General features: G+C 34.5%; 1 protein-coding gene across 8 annotated transcripts in view; it reads left to right on the forward strand.

Moving 5' to 3' along the window:
- The window catches only part of DMXL1 (Dmx like 1), a 136778-nt gene that overhangs the window by 103303 nt on the left and 9304 nt on the right, over nt 1-24171 (forward strand). For 4 of the 8 annotated variants that reach the window (XM_043585931.1, XM_043585946.1, XM_043585965.1 and 1 more), the window contains 9 exons: nt 9047-9133; nt 11732-11853; nt 12222-12363; nt 15701-15751; nt 16015-16075; nt 17583-17710; nt 20923-21015; nt 22877-22968; nt 24055-24107. In XM_043585931.1, coding sequence (XP_043441866.1) covers nt 9047-9133; nt 11732-11853; nt 12222-12363; nt 15701-15751; nt 16015-16075; nt 17583-17710; nt 20923-21015; nt 22877-22968; nt 24055-24107 — 829 coding nt within the window. The remainder of the gene's footprint in view (nt 1-9046; nt 9134-11731; nt 11854-12221; nt 12364-15700; nt 15752-16014; nt 16076-17582; nt 17711-20922; nt 21016-22876; nt 22969-24054; nt 24108-24171) is intronic. The other 4 variants (XM_043585981.1, XM_043585936.1, XM_043585957.1 and 1 more) reach the window with 1 other exon arrangement.

A 24171-nucleotide genomic window follows, 5' to 3' on the forward strand; every position in this document is an offset into this window, starting at 1 on the left:
TTCTTACTCTGATTTTAAGACCATCTCAGCAAAGTAATTTTTAGAGGAAAACTTTCTTGAAGATAATTTTTTAATGTTACTAATTCCCCCTGCTAATTCTTTCCCAAAGAAATTCTTCTGGTTAAAAAAGAAAAATAATTCTGTATAATTAATAAAAAAGACTGATTAGCTGTCAAGTGTATATTATAACTCAAGTTTGGCAAAATAAATATATTTAGTCCATACTTTGTAAATGTCTAATGGCCTTTGGCAATTTTGAAAGAATATAGTTGAAACTTTTAATCAGTTAACAGTAATTCCTTGCCTAAGTTATCATTAATTACTAGTCTGTACATTATCATGAAATCTCATCCAAATATTTTAATAAATATTAAATATTTATAAATATATTAATAAATTTAATAAATATAATCAGAATGTGGTATTTCTATAGTCATCACATTACATTCAAAGGTAGTCCTTCTGTGTGTTTAGTTAACATCAACAATTTTTGGCCAAGATTTTCCAAACATCTGCTATAATTTTGTTTTAAATAGCTTTATCGTGTATACCTGACTTAAAATAACTGCACATATTTATTAAAGTATAGTTTGATTAATCTTGGAGTATGTATACACTGGTAAAGCCATCACCACAACCAAGAAAATGAATATAGTCGTCACTCCCAAAACTTGAATCTCTTTCTTACTCCTTTCTTTTTTTCATCTGTGCCTTCTTCCTCTACAAGCAGCTACCAATCTGCTTCTTCATATTATAGATTAGCTTGCATTTTCTGGAATTTTATGTAAACGGAATCATACAATGTGTGCTTTTTCCCATAGCATAATTATTTTGACATTCCTCCATGTTGGATATTTCATTAATTCATTCTTTTTTATCGCTGAGGTGTGTTCATTGTATAGCTGTACCATAATTTGTTTATTCTTTTATGTGTGGATGACCACTTGAGCTCTTTCCATTTCAGAACTGTTTCAAATAAGAATACTCACATTAGTCATATACAGGTCCCTTTGGTTGGGCATATGCTTTCATTTCTCTTGTGCAAATGCTTAGGAGTGGAATGGCCAGATTTTATTATATGTGTGTGGTTAACTTTTTGAGAAAGTACTCAAGTATTTTCCAAGGTGATGGTACCCTTTTATATTCCCAGCAGCAGTACATGGTATCTCAGTTGCTTTACCTCCTCACCAGGGCGTGGTATGGTCAGCCTTTTTATTTTAGCCATTCTAGTAGGTGTGTACTAGTTTTAATTTACTTTGACCATCTTCTATGTGCTTTTTTATATCATTTGTATAATTTTTTGGTTGAAGTGTGTTTTCAAATGTCTTTTTCTTTTTTGATTGGGTTGTTTTCTTGACAGAGTTTTAACAGTTCTTTTTATTTTTTAAATAAGTGGTGTATCACATTTGCAGATATTTTCTCCTACTCGCATGTCTTTTGATTCTCTACAATTTCTTTTAAACTGAGAAGTTTTTAACTGATACATCGAATCTCATCAAAATTTGTTTTGTGTGTGGATGTTCTTTTTGGTGTCATATCTAAGAAATCTTTGCCTAACCTAAAAATCACAAAGATTTTCTCCACCTCTGCTCTCGTGTTAGTTTTACAATTAGTGAAGACCACTTCCATTACCACAGCTTTCCAGTTAAAAACAGAAATCTAAAGCTCTGCCCTACAAAGAAATTATAACACGAAGGCAGTGTTTAAATCCTACAAAAAATTTTTTTCAGTCAATTTTTTAATATGGGTAGAAAGTATAGATTGCAGTTGCTTTTTTTTTTTTCCCATGTGTGTATCAGTTGCTCACCACTGTTTAATGAAAAAGTTATCTTTTCCTCCACTGAATTGCCTTTTCCTCCTTTTAAAAAAACCAGTTGACATGGTGCCTGGGTGGGGTGGCTCAGTCGGTTAGGTTAAGCGCCTGCTCTTTGCTGACAACTGAAAGCCTGGAGTCTGCTTTGAATTCTGTGTCTCCCTCTCTCTCTTTCCTTCTCTGCTCGCACTCTGGCTCTCTCTCTCAAAAATAAAGGTGAAAAAAAATTAACAAAACAAAACAGTTGACCTATGTGTGTTAGGGACTCTGTTTTGGACTATTGATCTATTTGTCTTTATCCTAATCTCCCACTGTCTTACTGCACTGGCTAGAACTTTCAGTCCCATGTTGAACAGAAATGGTGAAAGCAGACATTTTTATCTTGTTCCTGATCTTGAAGAAAAGCATTGCGTCTTTTGTCATTAAGTATGCTGTATTCTATAGGGTTATTATAGATACCCTTTATAAGATTGAGTAGGTTTCTTTCTGTTCCTAGCTTGTTGAAAATTTTTAATCGTAATAGTTGCTGGATTTTGTCACCTCTCTTTTCTGTTGTTGTTACCACTGAGATGTTCATATGGTTTTTCTTATTTTAGTCTGTAAATATGACTAAATACGTTGATGGATTTGTTTGATGTTAAACAAACCTTGCATTCTCTGGCTAAGCTTCATTTGGTCGTGCTGTATTTGTTATTTTTTTTTTATATATTGGTATATTTGTTAAAATTCTTGTTAAGATTTTTGCATTTATGTTAACGAACATAAGTTTTCCTATAATGTTTTGGGGTTCTTTTTTTGGTTTTAAACTAAAGCTGGACTCATAGAATGTGTTGGGAAATATTCTCTTCAATTTTTTGGGAAAAAAATTGTGTAGAATTAGTATTGTTTCTTACTTAAGTGGTAGAATTCACCAGAGAAACCATCTTGGCTTGGAGTTTTTTATCTACAAATTCAATTTCTTTAACACGTAGGGCAAGTCGGGTTATTTATTTCTTCTTGAATGAGCCTTAGTAGTCCATGTCTTTAAAGAAATATGCTTCATTTGGGGTGTCAAATTTATTGGTATAAAATTATTCATAATATTCCCCTATTCTTTTAATATACAAGAAAATTTATGGTGATGTCACCTCTCATTTCACTGCTAGTTTTGAAAACAAAATTACTTCTTGAATATTTTTATTTCGTAATATTTAGAGTATTTGTCTTCTTTTGTATTCACTTGCCAGCTTCCCATTTCCTTCCAATATGCCCTTGATATTGTTTAGATCTCATTTTACTCTATGTTGTATTTAATTATATTATTAGAGCAGTGCTGAAGTGCAAGCACTCAGCTTTACATCATAGAAGGTGATAGTAGCTGAAAATCACTAATGAGACCTAGAGTCTCACCTTAGCTTTTCTATAGCTCTGTTGTGGGACCTTGGGCTCTTTATGTCCTTAAAGCCTCATTTACCCTAATGTATCAAACTGGGTTGATAATTTTAAACATGCTAACTGCTCTAATTAAAATAGTAGTGAAGTCCTGAAGTTAGTCTGTTATGTTCCTCTCTTCTTCAGTTCTTAAAGGAAGGTCTGCAGAACCTGAATATTTTTTAGATCATCACCTGTATAAAATGTACTCTTTTTACAAATTGTGGTAAAATATACATGTAAAAATTTACCGTTTTAGTTGTTTTAAGTGTATAGTTCAGTAGCATTAAGTACATTGACTTTGTTTGCGACCATCAGCACCAAACACCTGCAGAACTTGTTCATATTCCCAAACTGGAGCAGTAGCTCTCCACTTTCTCCATCCCACTTAGCCTAGCCCCAGCTAACTCCCGTCCTCCTTTCTGTCTCTATGAATTTTACTACTCTGGGTGTCTGTGTAAGTGGAAACATAATATCTGCCGTTTTGTGACTGGCTCATTTGACTTAGCATAACATCTTCAAGCTTCATCCATGTTGTAGTATGTCTCAGAATCTCCTCCCATTTTAAGACTAAATAGTATACCATTGTGTACATGTCACATATATTGTTTATCCAGTCATCTATCAATGGATATTTGGGTTGTTTTCATCTTTTGGGTGCTGTGAGTAATGTTGTGAAAATTGATGTATATATCTGTTTAAGTCTCTGCTTTCAGTTCTTCTGGACACATACCCAGAAATGAAATTGCTGTCATCTGTGGTAATTCTTTCTTTTTTGATCTGCGTAATCTCTTAAAATCTCTTCTGGTACTAATATTTGGATTCTTTTTTCCTCACAAATCCAGCCCAATCAGATTTTATTTTATTTATTTTTAAATTTACATCCTAGTTCGCGTATAGTGCAACAGTGATTTCAGGAGTAGATTCCTTAGTGTCCCTTACCGATTTAGCCCATCCCCCCTCCCACACCCCGTCCAGTAACCCTGTCTTTGTTCTCCATATTTATGAGTCTCTTATGTTTTGTCCCCCTCCCTGTTTTTATATTATTTTTGCTTCCCTTCCCTATGTTCATGTGTTTTGTATGTTCAAGTCCTCCGGTGAGTGAAGTCCTATGATATTTGTCTTTCTCTAATTTCACTTAGCACAGTACCCTCTAGTTCCATCCACATAGTTGGAAATGGCAAGATTTCATTCTTTTTTATTGCAGAGTAATATCCCATTGTGTATATATACCACATCTTCTTTATCCATTCATTTGTCGATGGACATTTGCAGCCCAATCAGATTTTAAACCATGGCCTGAAACCTTTCGTTAAAGTTTACATTAAACATACATTAAATTTTACATTAAGATATTATTTATTGTGATTTTTTTTTTACTTTGGTTTTATATTGTATGGCCTTTAGCAAATTAAATTATGTTCATAGCTCATGCAGGTTTTCTGTTTTGAGCATATCATGTTTCCACTTCTTTCTTTCCCACCTTAGATTTCATGATTCATCATTCTGAAAAATCCTCAACCCTTTTGTGCCATTCTCTCTATGGTGTATTTGCCTTGAAAATCCCCAAACCTCTTTACATGCAACTCTCTGTCTACTCTGTGCCTTTGTAATAGAACATGAGTTCACTCCTTGATGAGTCACAAACTGCATCAGGTTGCATTTTTGCACAAAGAAAACTTTATTAGCAGCAAATAAGGAGATTGTGAGGAATGGCTTCCAAAGCCGTGATCCTGGCACAAGAGTGGATGGGTTCCTTTTATTTGGGATTAGGATGAATATTTAGATAGAGAAGCCTTATTATCCTATGTAGTGGCGGGCATAAGGTCACACATGTGCCTTAAGGAAACGTGCCTATACACACATTGTATATTGTATAAGGCTTGTGCTCCTCCTTGGGCAGATATTTTAGTATTGTAATGAGGGAAAGGTAGTGATAGGTCATTCTAGAGATCCCTCTATGGTCCATCTGTGTAGTCTGGAGTCAGGGGTTAAGTTCAGACTGGCCTGCCAGTCTTGTCAGGGCAGTTGCTATTGCCAGAGGGGCAGTGTTGACTTCTGTTTGCCTGAGTTAAGAGATAAGCTGGAAAGAAGAGCTTAAGGAAGAAAGAATATAGGACAAAGGTCAGTGAATACAAGCAAGTGGGTAGTAAAGGTCAGATCCTGGGGATTAGCTGGTGACATCTTCACCTCAAGAGCTGAACGTGGATGAAGAAAAAGCACAAACAATGGGGGTTTGCCTTACTTAAAATTTATAGCCACAATTCCCAAATTACCCAACGATCAAAATAAATTACTCTGTAGTACTTGCTTTGTTTTGTTTTGTTTTTCATTCTCCCCACTTTTACTCTCTTTCCTCAAACTTCCAGTACTCCTTGACTGTTTGCCACCGATGACCTTGTTCTGTCATCAAAATAAGTGCAGTCATCGGGAATGTAGAGTAATCTTTCCACCACCAAATCTTACTTCTGCTCTATATGCAGATGTTTCATTAACTTCTCTAACAGTAGATAGACTGTCACTCTTTTGTCCAAAACCAGATCTTCCATTTGTACGCTGATCGTATGGGCTCTTACCTACCCAAGGACTTTGCTTCAGTAGTTATCCCTCCTCCCCCACCTCCGTCTTCATTAATAAATATTTACCTCTCTGATTATTCTCTACATAAGCAAATATATTTTATTGTCTTTATTTCAAATAAAAACCAAAAAACCTACCTTTGAATCGGTCTACTATCCCATTGCTTTAATTTCCCTATCTAGGAAAATTCATTTATAGAATTGCCTATAAAGTCATTATAGAAGACTTAAAGAGTAATGATGCAGACACTCCCTGGAGGAACCACCCAGTTTAAGAAATAAAATATTATCAATTCATTTGAGTGCCTCTGTGAATCTTCCCCAATGGATTTACCTCCCTATTCACCATGTGTCTCTTTAAACTAGTTAAGTGTTATCTCCAGCCCACTACACTGAGATGTTACTAGTCAAAGTCACCCTTGACTCCCACTATGCTAAATTCAGTAGTTGGTTGTGTCTTCCTTTAATTCAATGTTTCAGTATCTTTTGATACCGTTGACCACAGCCACCTTCTTAAAACTCTTGCTTCACTTGGTTTCTATTAACATCATATTTGATTATTTAGTATTCATACTTGGAAAATGTTTCTTGTTCTGTCTGTTTATTCTGTCAGTATAACTCTTTCCTAAAACTACTTCCATTTCGAATTGACCTTCCCCCCCCCCCTTTTTTTTGTGGTACATCTCCTTTATTTCCCCCTTTTTTGAAACATGGGGTATACCAGGACTTAGTTCTGTAACATTTTCTATTCCCTATTTTTACTTTCTCTTTGGTTTATCTCATGGTTTAAATATCCTCCATAGGCCGATAACTCTTAAATCTCTCTAGCCCATTCATTTCCTGAACTCTGGACTTGACTTCTTAATCTAATAGCTACCTCACCCTGAATGTCAAGAGTAGAATTTTCTATCTTCTCATCTTTATCTAAATCCTTACTTTTCCTTCACTTTTGTCTCATTAAATGGTACCTTCACTTACCCAGTTTTTAGGTCTGAAAACTAGGAGTTATACTTGATTTTTTTTACTCTTATTATAATTTCATTTCATTAGCAAAATTTACCCTAATTCCAACCAACTATCACTACCACCATTGCTACTACCCTAATTAAACCCACCTTTACCTCTTCAGCAACTAAAGTATCCTGTTGACTGTTTTCTGGCAACCATTCTCACACCCTTTATACTTAACCTCACAACTTGCAGAACTGTCTAAACCCTGCAGTGTCTTCCTAGCTCCAAAATAAAATCTGAACTCTCCATTGTGGCTTTTAAGACTCTTTGCAAACTGAATCTTGCCTGGTATTCAATCTCCTACCACTTGTCATTGTTTTCTAAATTAAATACTAAGTTTTTGAGATGCTAAACACCATTCCTTCCCTCTCCCTCCACTTGATTTTAAAGCAGGTGATCTTGAGACCACAATATTAAGAAATAATGTTTTATTAAATAAAGATTTTGAGAGGACAGGCATGTATTTTCACATTGAAGAAGCTTTTTAAGTTTATGCCTGCAGGAGCCTGTTTCCCTATCAGGTAAAGTTGGAAAAAGCTCTGCAGCTAAAACTAGTATATTTCCCCCCACCTACCCGTTATCAGCACATAACATACTCCTCCACTTCCTGTAAACATCATTTGTCTCTCTTTCCAATTTCTTCAAAATCTAGTAGTAGACACTTAGTATACTTTATTTTTTTAGTTTTTTTTAATGCTTATTTATTTTTGAGACAATGCAAGAGACAGAGTGCAAGCAGCAGAGGGGCAGACAGAGGGAGACACAGAATCCGAAGCAGGCTCCAGGCTCTGAGCAGTCAGCCCAGAGCCCAACGCGGGGCCCGAACTCACGAAGTGAGATCACGCCCTAAGCTGAGGCCGGACGCTTAACCGACTGAGCCATTCAGGCGCCCTGACACTCAGTATACTTTAGATACCAGATATTATAGATAGGTCACTAAGTTGGGATTCTGTCATAAAATTACAGAATTTGAGATAAGATTTTTGTTAGAAAAGAGGTTGACCCCAAAATCAACCAAAATGTTTGGCAAACACTGAAAATCTTTGGTTTGTTATCAGATTGTATTTTAGATTCGAACATCTTTGACATCATTACATCTAGTGACTAGGAGTTTAGTTGGCATAGGATTATTTGAGTTTTTATCTTAGGCATCTCACCTTTGCAATTCAACAGTCTTTTATATTTGCCATTTAAAAAATACTGCTAATTCTACTCAGTTCTGTTGGTGAAACACTGGACAGGCATTGGTGATGTTTTTATCTAAACTTTGCAGGACTTAAATTTGTTATATTCTTATTTTAGATTAATAACATCCGCACTTCTCAATGAGTTGTGAACCATTTTATACTAATTCATCTTAAAGAATGAAGGTTAGGGATATAAAATAAGATGAAACACTATCCTATATTAACATTTTTAATTCTTAATAATTGCCTTCTCTTTTTACCTCTGTTTAGTTTAGTAAATATTGATTTATACAGTATTCTCTTCTGAGTTCAAAGGCCTTGTATGTACCTTCTTTGGGGTAACCTAAAGGTCAGATTATTTCCCTCATCTAAAGTACATTGAATTATGGTTTATTCAGCTATTAAAAATGACTACTGACCTAAAATGACTTACTGATCCTGGGGAAATTACTGTGCCTTTCAGGGTTTCAGGTTGTTTGTTTGTTTGTTTTTATAAATTAAAAGCCGTTTTAGACCAGGATTCAGTAAGCTGGCCATATTTGACCTGTTCTTTACAGGCAGTAAACTAAGAATGGTCCTTATATTTTTAAAAGGTTGTTCAAAAAAAAAAGAAAATATAAATATACAACAGTGATTTTCTATGACGTGCAAAACATATAAAAATATTTACTTTCTGACCTAATATTTATCAAAAGATTATAATACTAAGAAATAGGGTAAACAGATCTTGTTTAATGATTAGAATGTCTTGATCCTTTAAAGTTAATTCATTGCAGTTAACTTATTGGGAATGTGAGCAATTAAGAAGTTGTATTTTGTATCAACTGTCTTTTTATATATGAAAAGGCAAGCTTGAAAAAGTTTAAATTTCCCTGTTCGCATGAGTTTTATTTTAGGGATGAGTAGCATGTAAAACAATACCTTTAGATATGAAATATTTAAAAAGTTTCTTTAATTTATACAAGTATTAAATGACAGATTTGCATATATTATTTTTCCTGTGATTAAAATTACTATATTTTTATGTTCTATTTCCTTCTGTTTAGATAGAAGCAGACTTGGGATATCCTGGAGGTAAAGCAAGGATTATTCACAAGGAATCTGATATCATTACTGCCTTTGCTGTTAATAAAGTAAGTAGATAGACTTTTTTTCTTTGATGACTAAGTATTCATGGTTGAAGAAAGTCCCGTTTTGTCAGTTTATTCGGTATTAGTATTTTTCTGTCTGAAAGCTACTTCCCATTGCCTAAATTGCAATCTGAATAAGTTATTTTATTTTATAAAATGATTATATTGTTTGATAATTATATATTGCATATGTAGGAGACAAAATAATGTTTAATTTCTACATAGAGAGAATATCAAGTATTTATATATGCAGTAGCCTTGAGAATTTTATAACACATTACAGCATTTAATCCAAAGAAAAGATTTTTTATTTTCCTTATATGAATATGTTGAATGTGATTACTAATATTAGATCAAATTTAAGTTTTTATATGACTTACAGAAATTCTCTTTGACTTACAACCATAGTAGCTGCCTAACTAGTGTTTCTTTTACATTCCTTAGTTTTCTACTCAACATCTTCCTCAGAAGTGTCTGTAAGCTACTTATAGAAGAGATATAACCTTAGATATACAGTAATGTAAGGTCAAAAGTTACTGTAATCATTTTCTTCTTTTCTCTTACCTAAATGCTTTACTGCACAATTTTATTTATACACACGTGCACACACACACAAATATATATATTTAAGTATGTATATCTTCTTTTTCAAGTATTCCTAATTTTAAAATAATTTTTAAATATTATTTAGGTAAATATTCTATGGCATTACCCCTTCATTAATCATTTCACCAGTTGTTTCTCCATCATCCTATTCTGTGTCTTTCTTTCTATTTCTCCTAGGTAGTTCCTTTGTCATTCTCCCCTCATCTTTGCCTGTGTCTTTTGTCTCGTTTCTCTCTTCTACACACCCCCCAAACAGTGACTGATTCTGTTGAAGACAAGCAAGTTTGGAAACAGCCCCTTAGCTAGGCAGTTCTCAGTTCTAATATCTATGTAATGTGATATATTACAGCCTCTTTTTTTTTTGGATGTATATAAATAACAAAAAATGAACAATCATCCACATATATAAAATCTGTGTTCCACTATATAAGAATAGGGTACCTGTTTAATTTTTATTTCTCCTGATTTATTATTGTTTTACATCTTGCTAAATTTGTATTTGAGAAACAATACCTTTTGCTTTAAATTGCATTATTTTAGGGGCGCCTGGGTGGCGCAGTCGGTTAGGCGTCCGACTTCAGCCAGGTCACGATCTCGTGGTCCATGAGTTCGAGCCCCGCGTCAGGCTCTGGGCTGATGGCTCAGAGCCTGGAGCCTGTTTCCGATTCTGTGTCTCCCTCTCTCTCTGCCCCTCCCCGGTTCATGCTCTGTCTCTCTCTGTCCCAAAAATAAATAAACGTTGAAAAAAAAATTTTTTTAAATAAATAAAAATAAATTGCATTATTTTAAAATGTTGATGAGATTGAACTTTTTCCCATTTGTTTAGTTGTGAATTATCTATGACAATTTTTCCCTGCATTCAAGCTAACAAGTTAGCTTTCTCAGTTTAGCGAATGCTGTAAGAAGACACAGACTCTTGGACCACAGACCATTACAGTTTATTACTAATAGCAGAAGTAGTATCCAGGAATATTAGCATTTATGCTCTGGTTCCCTGTGTTCAAATTACCACAGAGTGGCAGGGAGGAGGTCAAATGATAACTGCACAGAATGGGTTGTATGGTAAGGAAAGGAACATTGAGTTTAGGAAACCTAAATCTCTCTAATGAACATTACATATACCTGCCCTTTGATCTGGAGAGAGACACTGTAGGTATGTAGCCATCCACAGAACAAATAGCAGTCAGTAAGTCGCTCAGAAAAGATGGAGAAATGGAGGGACCCGTGGAGAATTCCTTATGCATTTATGTCTGGGATATTCATTTTTTTTTGTTTTAGTTTGTATTAGCATTTTACATAGTGGAAATATTAACCTTGTTTTCTCTTTGCTGTCAGTATCCTTTCATTTTCTCTTTTAGAGGTGTATATTTTCAGTTCATAGATGGTTAAAATTTTAGGTCATTTAATCTCACCAGCATTTAATTTATGATTTATTCTGGCATACGTCCCCACTCTTTTTCTACTCCCTGCATCTCTTCTTTGTGACCATTTCTCAAATTGTGTTTTTCTTGTCTAGGACTGAAAAGCTTTAGGTGAAAGTGGTACTACCTTATTTGAATAATGCACCATTATTTTAGTGTGATGCTCCTTATTTCCCTCACCTTTTTCTACCTTCTAGAGCTTCTGTCTTTTTTCAACAGCTCCTTCAAATTTCTGAACTGTGTCAACCTTGGGGAGATTGTACCATACTAGCAAACTGGAAAGACAATGCTGGGAGAAGAAATAAAGTAGTATATGTGTTACCATGTAGAGGAGGCTTTCTGTTAGATGCTCTTGAATTCTTTGAACATAAACATATCTCCAAGATCAAGCTGAAAATTATTACACTCAAGATTTAATTATTAGAATTAATTTTAAAGACTCGTTGGTGAAAATGCTATCTTTTCTGTATCTTAAAGTTACCATTTCTAGGGGCTATTTTGTAGTTTCCATTTTCAGAAGTAACTCATATGCATGCTTTTTTATTTAAAAGTTACCATATGATTTGTTTTTCAGGCAAATAGAAACTGCATAGCAATTGCTTCAAGCCATGATGTTCAAGAGCTGGATGTTTCTGGAATTCTGGCTACACAGATCTATACTTGGGTAGATGATGATACTGAAATGGAAAACAAAGGGTACTTTTATACTTTGTTTTTATTCAGTAACATTGTGTTAAAAATGATGATATCCACAGAACTGTAACTTTCAAAAGATATTTAGAGGAATATTCCTAGATTGTAAATACAGTGGTTGCCAATATGCAAAAGAGTGCAAAGGGGGTGGCAGGAACTTTAAAGAAAGGAATTGAGAGTTAGAAGAGAATAAAGTGAGAGGACCTAAAATTGTTCACATATGAACTTACTGTCTTTGAGTTGGGGGTTAAGAGCTGAAGAAAATTAATTTTGGAGGGAAATAGAAAATCATATATTACAGCTTTCATGTATAACAGAAGAAATGAAGAACTGATGGGATTGCTTTCATTCCGGTTGACATTCTTTTGTAGATCAGAAGATTTCTTGGTTATACATGCTCGGGATGATTTAACAGCTGTGCAAGGTACAACCCCATATACACACAGCAATCCCGGCACTCCGATCAATATGCCATGGCTTGGAAGTACACAGACCGGCAGAGGAGCCTCTGTGGTACGTCAAGTTAAAAATGTGGTGCATAAATGTCCTTTTTTCCCTTCTAGCTTAATAGAGTAGGGGTGATCTAAACATATTTTTGAAAAATTCCCAACTTTTTAGTAAGTCATAATTGCTGGAAATTATAAATTTTGATTATGAAGAACAACATGTTTCCTCTTGAAAAAGATAAAATGATTTTAAATAAATAAAATACAGAGAGTTGCGTTTTACGTAATTATTTGGAACTTACTGGTACACATCAGCCTCAGCAAGCTAAGATCTAGGGTCAAATTCTGCTTTTTTTTTTTTTTTTTCAACTTTTTTTTCAACCTTTTTTAAAAACTTTTTTTTAAACATTTATTTATTATTGAGAGACAGAGAGACGCAGGGGACGGGTACACAAAGGGGGAGACACAGAATCCGAAGTAGGCTCCAGGCTCTGAGGTGTCAGCACAGAGCCCGATGTGGGGTTCGAAGTCACAAACTGCGAGATCATGACCTGAGCCGAAGTCGGTGGCTTAACCGACTGAGCCCCCCCAGATGCCCCTGGGTCAAATCCTGCTTACCAGCTGTTTCTGTATAGACAGCCTGCTTAAGGATAGTGTTTACATTTTTCAGTGCTACAGGAAGAATCAAAAGAAGAGTCGTATTTTGTGACACATAAAAATGATATGAAATTAGATTTCATTATCTATAAGTAAAGTTTTATTGAAACATAGCCACAGTAATTTGTTTATATTTTGTCTGAGGATTTTCTTGAGCCCTGAGTAAGATGTGATCCATGTGTAAACCTCCATGAGATTCTTTTATTAATACTTAATGATACATAGAGTCAGAGAAACCCAGCACCAGTAATTCTTTCAGTGGCTCTCTGGGGGTGAGGTTATTTTCAGTTTCCTCATTCCTACAGTATTCTTTCCTTGGCCTCCCCCACCAAACTTTTTTACTAAGGGTAATTATTTAAGTAAAGGCTTAATCATCTTTAATAATACCTGACAGTGTTTTATATTCATGTAGTTCTGTCAGTCATATAACCTTATTTTTTGTCATATAACCCTTTTATTCTTTGAGGTATCCGTTGAGATGGCTGTTATAACTACTCCTGCTTACCATTTTTTAGATGAAGGTTGAGTTCCAAGAAGGTCTAGTGATTTAACTTAGGTCATTATCTCAAATCTGTGGTAGAGCTTATTATATTAAAGTCTTCTGTTCCTCTTAGCTCGTGGATTTCAGGTAGGAGTGTTTTAAGTATTGAAGAATTTGAAAAGCAATATAGTAATTATTCAAATCAAATGACTTGGTCATTTATAGTTCATTTTTTTCAACTGACAGATATATTAAAATACATTAATTATAAAACTTCCTGATATTACCATCTTTTAAAGGGAAACTTAAAGAGAATATACAAAATATAGACATAAAAGACCATTTTCCCAACTCCAGTTTCAGACAATGTATTACAGCTTTTCCTGTAACAGATTTCTTGCTGGTCTCTGATTCCATACTTGCTCCCTCTGTTCTGTATATAGCGGCCAGAGTTGGTGTTTCCTAAGCATCATTTAGGTTGTCACTCCACTGTTTATTTTACTTGTTTGAATGATTTTTAAGTAGGCTCCATCCCTATTGTGGGGTTTGAACTCACGACCTGGAGATTAAGAGTCACGTGCTCTCTTACTCCAGTGTTTAAAACTTTCAAATTTCCTGGTACAGCTTTAAAAAAACAAGTCCCTAACATGGCACTAAGGTCCTGTGTGATTCGACCCTTGCCAGCTTCTGCAGCCTCGCCCTCTGTTCACTCCATACCTGATTCACTTTGCTTTGCTTACAGTGGCCTTGTCTCCATCTCTGGAAGCATGAAGTGCACTGCCCTGTCCACAGCCTTTGCCATGCTTGCTGCTTCATATACTCTTTTTTCTTTTTGACCTTTCAGATCTCAACTCACATTCCCAGAAATTTCCCTTGGCTTCCTTAGTGACAGCATCTGCTCCTCTCTCCCCTCCCCATAGTCACTCAGTATCATATTATCCCATTTTATCATATTTATGGCCTTCATCAGTTTTGAAATTATCTGTTTATTATTTAGTTGTCTTTTTTGGGTAACGTTATTTATTTAGTTTGAGAGTGAGCATGTGAACAGGGGAGAGGCAGAGAGGTGGGTGGAGAAGAAGACAGAGAATCCCAAGCAGGTTCCGCTGTGTCAGTGCATAGCCTGACGTGGGGCTCGAACAAAGGAACCGTGAGACCTGAGCCGAGATCAAGAGTCAGATGTTTAGGCCATTGAGTCACCCCAGCAGCCTTTTCTTTCGTTGTCTTTTTTAATGGTGTAAGTTCCCTGAGAGATTACATTATGCCTCCCTTAGACACTGATGATCTCTAACCAGAATAGTGTTTAACATATAGTCAGTGCTCAGAAAATACTTGTTTATACTCCAAAGCATTATAATACAGAAATTTACCTTTGTCATTCCTGTTAGGACTGAATTTTCTTTCTGTCTGCATCTTACAAGGACATGTTTTTAATGGAGATGATCATGATTTGTAAGCATAATGAGCTGAACGAGCCCCACTTCATTAAGTAAAAGACCCAGTATAATACAATGGTTGTTTTTATATGGATCTTCTAAAATAAGTAACAATTTATTTCCTTTATAATGTTCTGTACATGCTCTGAGAGATTTTTTAAACCTCTGTTTATGTATTTTTTTACTTATGGTTTTTCTTGGATACTTTAGTCGAAGGAAAAAGAACAGGAGTATTTAAGCATTTCTTAATTAAAAGGAACATGAGATTTCAACACGAAATTTACTAAACAAAAGAAACATTCAGCAAGTTTTTTTTTGTGGAGGATTAATAAAATATTTTCTTTACTGATTTATTCAATTACAAATTCGAACAAAAAAGAATAGTTGTCATGACCAACTTCTGCTTTGGGAATATAATCACAACCATAAACACCTTTTAGTGTTTGTGTCCTTCACCATTTGTGCTGTCCTGCTCTCTTCCCTCCCTACCAAATCCCCACTTTACTCACAACTTCAGTGTAATGGGAAGTTTAAAATTCACAAGACAACAACAAAAAAATCTACTCAAGACTGATGCTACAAACCTAGGATAGCATATAATTATACTTATAGTGCTATATAAATAGGAATTGTTCTATTAATTAAAATTATCCCTTTAATTTTGCATATTTATTCTTATTTGACAGGCTACTTAAATCATTCAAAGCATGACTTAAAAATGGATAACTAAACAATTCCAAACTAGCAATTAAAAATTTGTACAATTTCTGTTTACCTCTTTTTTTTTTTTCACATGCTTCTGCCTGTCTTTTTAACCTTATACTATTCAGGATTATTCCAATAAATTTAATGGGATCAGAAAAGAATTGGCAAGAAAGGAGGTAAGAGTAAATTCTCAAGGTGAATTTGTTCTTAGAGCCTTGTCAGTGATGCAGAAAATGTATGTATACTTAAATGTAAGAGAGATGAGCTATTAAGTTTAATTTCTGCTAACCGTGCTTGGTATTTTTAGCACCCATAATGGTAGTTATGGAATCACATAAAAATAAATAAGTAGATGTTATTTGAATTTCCTGTCACAATTTGTATCTTTAATACTACTTTTTAGCATAACTATAGAAGAACAATTTTTCTTTCTTAACAGATGATTAAGAAAGCCATTAATAATGTCAGAAGAATGACTTCTCATCCAACTCTTCCGTACTGTAAGTTGATCATAATTAGCCCGTGTTCTAAGCAGTTTAAAGGAAGCTTTTAGTTTCAATTGAAAGATAGTCAAGTATTTTACTTTTTTTGTAGAGAATGTGTGCTAGTAAATAAAATCTTCATTTCAAAATTAGATAAAAATAGAAAAAGAAATTTTCTGGAATTAATAGAGAAGGCTAACTTGATGCAGTAAATTTTTACCATTTTGACTGCGTATTTCTAAGTTAGCACATTTTATTTTTGAACATTACTGGTTATTATTTTAATAGGATCACTCCCATATTTTATTAAATAAATTAGAATGATATTGTGGTCACTTACTGCCTCATCATAATCAGTTTGTATTTTATTAATATTTTGTCCATTTGCCTTTTATCAGACACACTAATTAATAGTAGGCATAGGAAATGGTTAGTCGTAAGTTCTTATACTCTCAGGCAGGATATGTTATTTTCAGTTAATTATTTCAGTTATAGTAATAAGCATAGTGCATGTTAATTAAGAGGTATTCATGTCCCTTCAATTTAATAACATATAAAAAAATTTTACTACTTTTTTTATGAGAGATACTCTGATAAAATACAGTTGACAAAACCAGTGTCCTTTTCTTCTTCACTGTTCTAAGTGCCACAAGCACCTGTTTTCCAAATTATATACCATATCTAACAAAAGGATTCAAGGGTTTATATTTAAAATGAAGAGAGTAACTTTTGTTACTTATACTAAAGGTATAAAATAATGTAAAAATTAATCAATGTTTTTACTACATTGGATACCACCTTACTACTGATAATTATACTTAACATAAATTGAGTCCTACATGTTAGGCATATTTCTAAATGATGTATATGGTTTATCTCATTTCCTTCTAATAACTGTCCATTAACTTATATATCATTATTCCCCTTTTACAGGACAATATGAAATAGGCTCAGGGAGATTAAATAAGGTTCATAGTATCACCAAATTAGGAATTGGCGAAGTAAAGAATTAATAATTATTTAGCTTATTCATATTCCTCAGTGAAACATACAACATATATTTGAGCTATCCGGTCAATCAGAATAAGTATTAGAAGTGATATCTTTCTTTACCATGCATGACGTTCAAGGCTTCCTATAATCTTTTTTTTCCCACAGAAAATGTATACATTTAAACATTAATAGTATGACTGATAAGAAATGACTCATTTGTACACCCAAGAATTTGTTAACTGGTTATTGTACAAAGTATTTATTAAAGGCTGTTAAAACCTCTTTGAGATAATTTCAAAAGGAATAAAATTCTTAGAGGTCTGATTTAATTGCTTCTGCCATGTAGTGTTTAGTCAAATGAAAGTCATCATAAAACTGTTTTTAAGATTCAAAATATTCAATTGAAATTTCATAACAATTGGCTGTGATTTATTTCATAGGTGTCTCTGTCATAAAGGTTTGCACATTGGATTCACAAATTAACTTACCAAAGATTCCTGTAATAAATTGACAATATTTGTCCTTTTTGCAGATCTGACAGGAGCTCAAGATGGAAGTGTCAGAATGTTTGAATGGGGCCATTCTCAACAAATAACCTGTTTTCGATCTGGTGGCAATTCAAGAGTTACAAGGATGAGATTTAACTATCAAGGAAACAAGGTAGCATATGAAAATGTAAATGGGAATATGGTTTGATTATGTTGGAGGTTTATAAATGTTACTAGTCTGGGTTTCTGAAGAGAACAGCTCAGTGAACTTATGATAAAGTATTAATCCATATGAATTCTGTTTTATAAAATTCTTCCCCAAGAACACTTAATGTTCAGTTGGTTCTTTCTGGAACAACATTGTGTGTGTGTGTGTGTGTGTGTGTGTGTGTTTGAGTGTATGTGTATGTCTGTATATATATCCATTAAAATTCACCTAAGTGATGCTTAAGGACCAAATGAATATAGGACCACCAGATATTACACATTTTTTATAAAATACTTGTACTTTCTTTGTCCTCTGGAACCTAATCAAAGTACGGACAAGTAGTGAGTAAAATCTGGGGGCTTATTAAAAATACAGATTACTTACTCTACTGCAGACCTCCTGAATCGCTATCTGCGTTTTAATCAGATTCTTTTGTGATTTATACCTACATTAAACTTTTGAGGACTGCTTTAGAACAGGGCATCAACAAATTATGACCTAGCCATATGTTTTGTAAATAAAGTTTTACTGGAACACAGCTACCTCACTCATTATTTGTTTTCATGACTACTTTTCTACTACAACAGTGGAGTTCAGGAAAGCAAAGACTTGATAGATAGCAAGCCTACTATATGCCCCTTTAAGAAAAAGTTTGCCGGCCCTGCTATAGAACTTCTACTGTCTTCACTTCACACAGTCCTGTTTTCATCTGACTGCCTCTCTGCTCCCCTTGCATTCACTGTCCCTTTAAACAACAATTAAAGGAGAAGTCGGGCTGCTCTTCATCTTCAGAGCCATGCTTCACGGAAAACACACAGGGGCCTCTCAGATGGGCCATCTGGCTTTTCCTTTCCTCTCAACTTACAAACCCTCAACCCCCCTCGTGTGTTGCTCGTATCATGGTGCGGTGCAGTCTTTTTGCCTACCATATTCATCACTTAGCTCTCTTACCATTTCACAAAAGTCAATGATAATTTTTTCATGTAGCTATGAAACAAAGTTTGAGAGAATGTGGATTCTTAATATCAATTAGCAACGTTCTTTACCCTTTAATGGCAAATTGAGGGTACTTAATCTAGAAGCTTTTAGAGTACTACTGTAATTTCATTTGTGTAACGTATGCTCGTGCTTTTTTATTTTGTTACTATTATATTGCTCCTTAACTAGTCCCTGTACCTCAACCCTTACCTTTCTAATGCATCCTTCATGATGCCAGCATGGCATCATTTGTTATTCCATAACAAATAACATAGTTACATAATTACATTATAAGGGAGATGAACATGACTGTTCAAGAGCCTTTCAAGGCTCCTTATTATATATGAAGCCAATATTCTGTTAAAAAAAATTTTTTTTAACGTTTATTTATTTTTGAGACAGAGCATGAATGGGGGGAGGGTCAGAGAGAGAGGGAGACACATAATCAGAAGCAGGCTCCAGGTTCTGAGCTGTCAGCACAGAGCCCGACGCGGGGCTTGAACTCACAGACTGCGAGATCACCACCTAAGCTGAAGTCGGACGCTTAACCGACTGAGCCACCCAGGCGCCCCTGAAGCCAATATTCTTTACCTTGCCATTCAGTACCTTCTACAGTCTGAATTATTCTATAGACTTAACACTCAGTATAGCCTTCCACTTAACACTCAGTATAGCCTTCCACATACACTATTTTAAAGCACAGAAAACTGTTTTCCATTGCCTACCCGAGTATATTTAACAGTCAACTTACCATTCATTTACCTAGGCCATGATGGAGCCAAATAGCATAACAACTAAGCATGCTATCTCCCTTAGTAGGGAAGGCTACTACATTAAATAGAACAGATGACAGTAATGCTGATCAGTTTGTCAATTATGAACAGAAATGGGCTACCAGAATTCATTGAGCCTAAAATAGGCATTAAGCAGAGTCAATGACCTATGAGAAACAATTTTCAGGAAGATACTACATTCTTTTTTATTATTCAAAAAAAAAAATTTTTTTTTTTAATGTTTATTTACTTGTGAGAGTGAGAGAAACAGAGCATGAGCAGGGGAGGGGCAGAGAGAGAGGGAGACACAGAATCGGAAACAGGCTCCAGGCTCTGAGCCATCAGCCCAGAGCCCGACGCGGGGCTCGAACTCCCCGACCGCGAGATCGTGACCTGGCTGAAGTCGGACGCTTAACCGACTGCGCCACCCAGGCGCCCCTCATCTGCCAATTTTAAATGATGTCATTTGATAAAGCTTTCCCATTTCTAGATACATATTGTACGTAAATACTCAAAGATATATGTATCAGAATATTTAAAGCAGCACTTTGTAATCAGGAAAATTAGAAACTATAAGGGAGAAGTTTTCAAAAGTTATAATACAACTATATAGTGTAATACAGCACAAGAATGAAGTAGATTAAATGTACTGATGTGAAAAGATGGCCATAATAAGTCAAAAATGTAATTGTGGAATTGTGTATTTATTATTATTTTAATTTTTTTTATAAAACCCTATATGTGTGCATGTTTGAATAATCAGAGAATAAATCTGAAATGGAACACCTTAGATTGTTAATAGTTGCCAGATATGGAGATGGGAGAAGGCAGGAGTTCAGAATAGACATTTATTTTATAAACTGTTAAGTAAACATTATTTTTGTAATCTAAAGAAAAAAATGTTTACTCTTATTCATCCTTCCAGATTTGTGACATATACTTCCCCATTGTATAATTTTGACATTTTCCCTCTGAAATTACCTTGAGTTTCCATAGTAGGAATTCATTTACTGTAAAAATCTGTGTTTCATTTTACTTTCTACTGTTGTTTGCATGTTTTCCTTGCTGAATATTCTAGAAGTCCTTATTTTGTCTTTTTGAAAATGAACAGTTTTCTATTTTATATATCCTAAAAGTTTGTTGTCACATGTCTTAATGTGTAAATCCAGTATCCTATTTTTTGAGTACTTTTAGAGAATATATAGACTATGCTCTTGGTTAGTATAATACAATGTGTCTGTTTGTTTCTTCTGTGTCACCTGGAATTTTTTTTTAAGCAGCAGCTAAATGTTTTTCTGGACTAGATCCATGCATAGGTGAAGTAAAAGTCAATTTATCAATTAAATGTTTAAGATCAAAATAGGAGATTCACAGTGAAGGTATGGGTAGATATACTTAATACTTAAAAAAATTTTTTTCTCTAAGTTTGGAATAGTTGATGCTGATGGATATTTAAGCCTGTATCAGACAAACTGGAAATGTTGTCCAGTAACTGGAAGCATGCCTAAGCCATACCTGGTAAGCCAAATTTTCTTACCTTTAAACTTTGTTCAATTTTTATTTTAAGGAAAACAAGAATATATGTTTGAGGCAATACATATTAAAGCCAAAATGTAGTTCTGTGTATTCAGTCACTTTACTATAAACTCCTGTCCTTGTATTATGTGAAAATTAATCTGTGAGGTCTTGGTCTCTAGTGCCTTGGACAATTAATGTGTATAGAACAAACATGGTACCTCCGGAGTCCCATGTGACCTGTGGATTACTCAAGCCCTTTTCCAGCCTCACTGAGCTGCAGTAAAGATTATACCTAAAAAGAGTGATCATCAGATCATCAGTCTGTGGTTTTTCTGCAATTGGTCCCCTATGAACAAAGTAGAAAGGATATGTTATAGCTGGTACTATTATTTTCTTGTCTATGTCTTTGGAAAAAAGAAAAGAAAGAAAGAAACAACTGATGATCTCTATTCAGGACTGCACAAGCTTCATGAACCTCCTGTAGCTTCACAGAGCAATGAGTTTGGGGGCAAAAAAAACCCACTGAGTTTGTATTTAATATATTCTTTAGTGAAGCCCTTTATAGGACTAAGCAGTACCTATTTAAAAAATCAAGAAATGGGGGGGGCGCCTGGGTGGCGCAGTCGGTTGAGCGTCCGACTTCAACCAGGTCACGATCTCGCGGTCCGTGAGTTCGAGCCCCGCGACAGGCTCTGGGCTGATGGCTCAGAGCCTGGAGCCAGTTTCCGATTCTGTGTCTCCCTCTCTCTCTGCCCCTCCCCCGTTCATGCTCTGTCTCTCTCTGTCCCAAAAATAAATAAACGTTGAAAAAAAAAAAAAAATTAAAAAAAAAAAATCAAGAAATGGGTGAAGGTTCTGGTAATTCACTCAAGGTTATATTCTGGAATACAGTACCTATCTAAGTAAAAGCAAGCAAAGCAGAGAGGGCTGGTGAGGTATTTCAAAAGAATTTTTTTCTTTTTTAAAGAAAACCAACATAAGGTTTAAATATGTAAATTTACATTCCCTAAGGGGCTGCCTTTTTTTTTTTTAACATCTAAAAAGATAAATTGGATTGAAAATGTACATTATTGGCTTTGTGGGGTTAAAGTACATTTTGTTTGTTTTAAGGACATATGATCATCCAGCTCCAGTGATGGTCAGACGGAATGGGGAAGTGACTCAAAGGAAAAATATTTGATGTGATAATTTTGACATACTTAGGTCATTTTTGATTGAAGAGAAATATCTGAACACATAAAACTTGGAAGACTTTATAATTTGCTAAACCTCTCATATTAAGTCACTGTTACTGGAATATTCAGAAACGTAAATTTTCTGAATTTGTTGACTCTTAATATGTTTTTATTCAAATATTTGAAAAATTATTTAAAAGCTTAAATATTTCTGAAAATAATTCATTCTCAGATAATCTAAAATTCTGGTTTTTTTCTAAGAGACAAATTTTCACAAATATTCTAAGAAATATTTAACGTTTAACCTCCTTTTGTTTTCTTTTTAACTTTTAGATGAACAAAAGCAAAAGGTCTCATAAGAATTTATAATGCAGCTTATTTATATGGTCCAGGGAAAGTGCATGTGAGAGAGAGAGAGAGAGGGAGAGAGAGAGAGAGAGAGAGGGAAAGAGGAGGAGGGACAAAACAAATGTGGCAAAATGTTAAAAATTGGTGAATCTTGGTAAAGGGTATATGAGAATTCTCTGTTTTACTCTTGAAACTTGTCTACAAGTTCAGGGTGAAAAAAAGATACAAGGGGATTTAAGTAAGCCACACATTACATGATCCCTTTTGGTGAATGCATCCACTTGGTTATAAAATTGTTACTGACAGCAATAACATTTGTTTCTTCATAACCATTCCAGACCTGGCAGTGTCATAACAAAACAGCCAATGATTTTGTCTTCGTTAGTTCCTCCTCTTTGATAGCTACAGCTGGTCTTTCAACTGACAATAGGTAAGAGATTGTAACTGAAATGTAAGTGTGTGTCTCTATAGCTCAGCTTTATTTCTTATTTGCTTTACGTTCTGATATCTCAAGATTGTTTTCAGAATTGTGCTTTTCAATATTTTTATTATAAAGATTTCCTTCTTAGAGCATTTTTAGTGTTCTAATTGTAAGGCCAAGGAAATTCTGGTGGCATTAAAAACAACATCCGTTCCTTCTGTATTTTTAATATTCTGATTTTTTTATTTTAAGACTTAAAGAGAAAAATGATTTGATAGTGAAATTAATTTTTCTCCGTATTATTCCTTATGTGTTAAGAAAGCTTGAGGCAAAGGAAAGAACCATTATTTCTTGACCCTGCTCTTCTGTTAATCCTTATAGTGGCTCTCTTAGATAGATATTACCAGTGTTTCACGATAACGAGAAACTCAAAGACTTCTTTGAGTTGTACGATAGATAGTAAGTGGCAGCCTGTCCACATTTCCCCCAAAACCTTAAATAGGTAAGAAAATGTCTCCTCCTGCCTCCGTCTCCACACCCCCGTGTTTTACTTCCCTCACACTGCTGAGTTCTCAGGTAAATGTCTACTGAGGTTGCTGAGTTTTTCTATTAATTTGTGAGGCCTCACTTTGCACTAGAAATTGGATTGTAAGAATATGGAGTCTCCGGCCCATCTGCCATAGAAATCCTTACATATATTTGTGTCTCTTCTGTAACTCATAGAACGGAGTAAAAGTGCCCCCATTCAGAGCAGAAATAAGTTTTATTTGTGCTCGGGGAAATTCAGTGTATCCTGCTAATGGTATTTGCCATCTGTTAGGTTACAGAATGAGCAGATACAAAAGGTATTTCCCGTGTTCAGACTTCATACAGTATTATTTGTAAATACATGTCAATCTAGAGTTAATCAGTTTTGTAAGTTAGTAGTTTTTAAAATTTTGTGTAAAATTTAATCATACATAAATATATTGGTTACTTGTATTTGAATTTTTTGTTAGAGCAAGGTTTGAATGTTATGTAACTATATGAAACAAGCTTACTTTTTATTCTGTTGTTAAATTTTTGTGTCACTCAAAGGTAATTTTTTTTTTTCAGAAATATATGTTTGTGGGATACTCTTGTGGCACCTGCCAATAGTTTAGTCCATGGTAAGTTTTGAAAGCATTTTACAAATTTTGAAAGTCAAGAATTTGACTAAAAACAATAAGCTAA

Source organism: Prionailurus bengalensis, chromosome A1, assembly GCF_016509475.1.
Source record: "Prionailurus bengalensis isolate Pbe53 chromosome A1, Fcat_Pben_1.1_paternal_pri, whole genome shotgun sequence".
Lineage (NCBI taxonomy): Eukaryota > Metazoa > Chordata > Mammalia > Carnivora > Felidae > Prionailurus > Prionailurus bengalensis.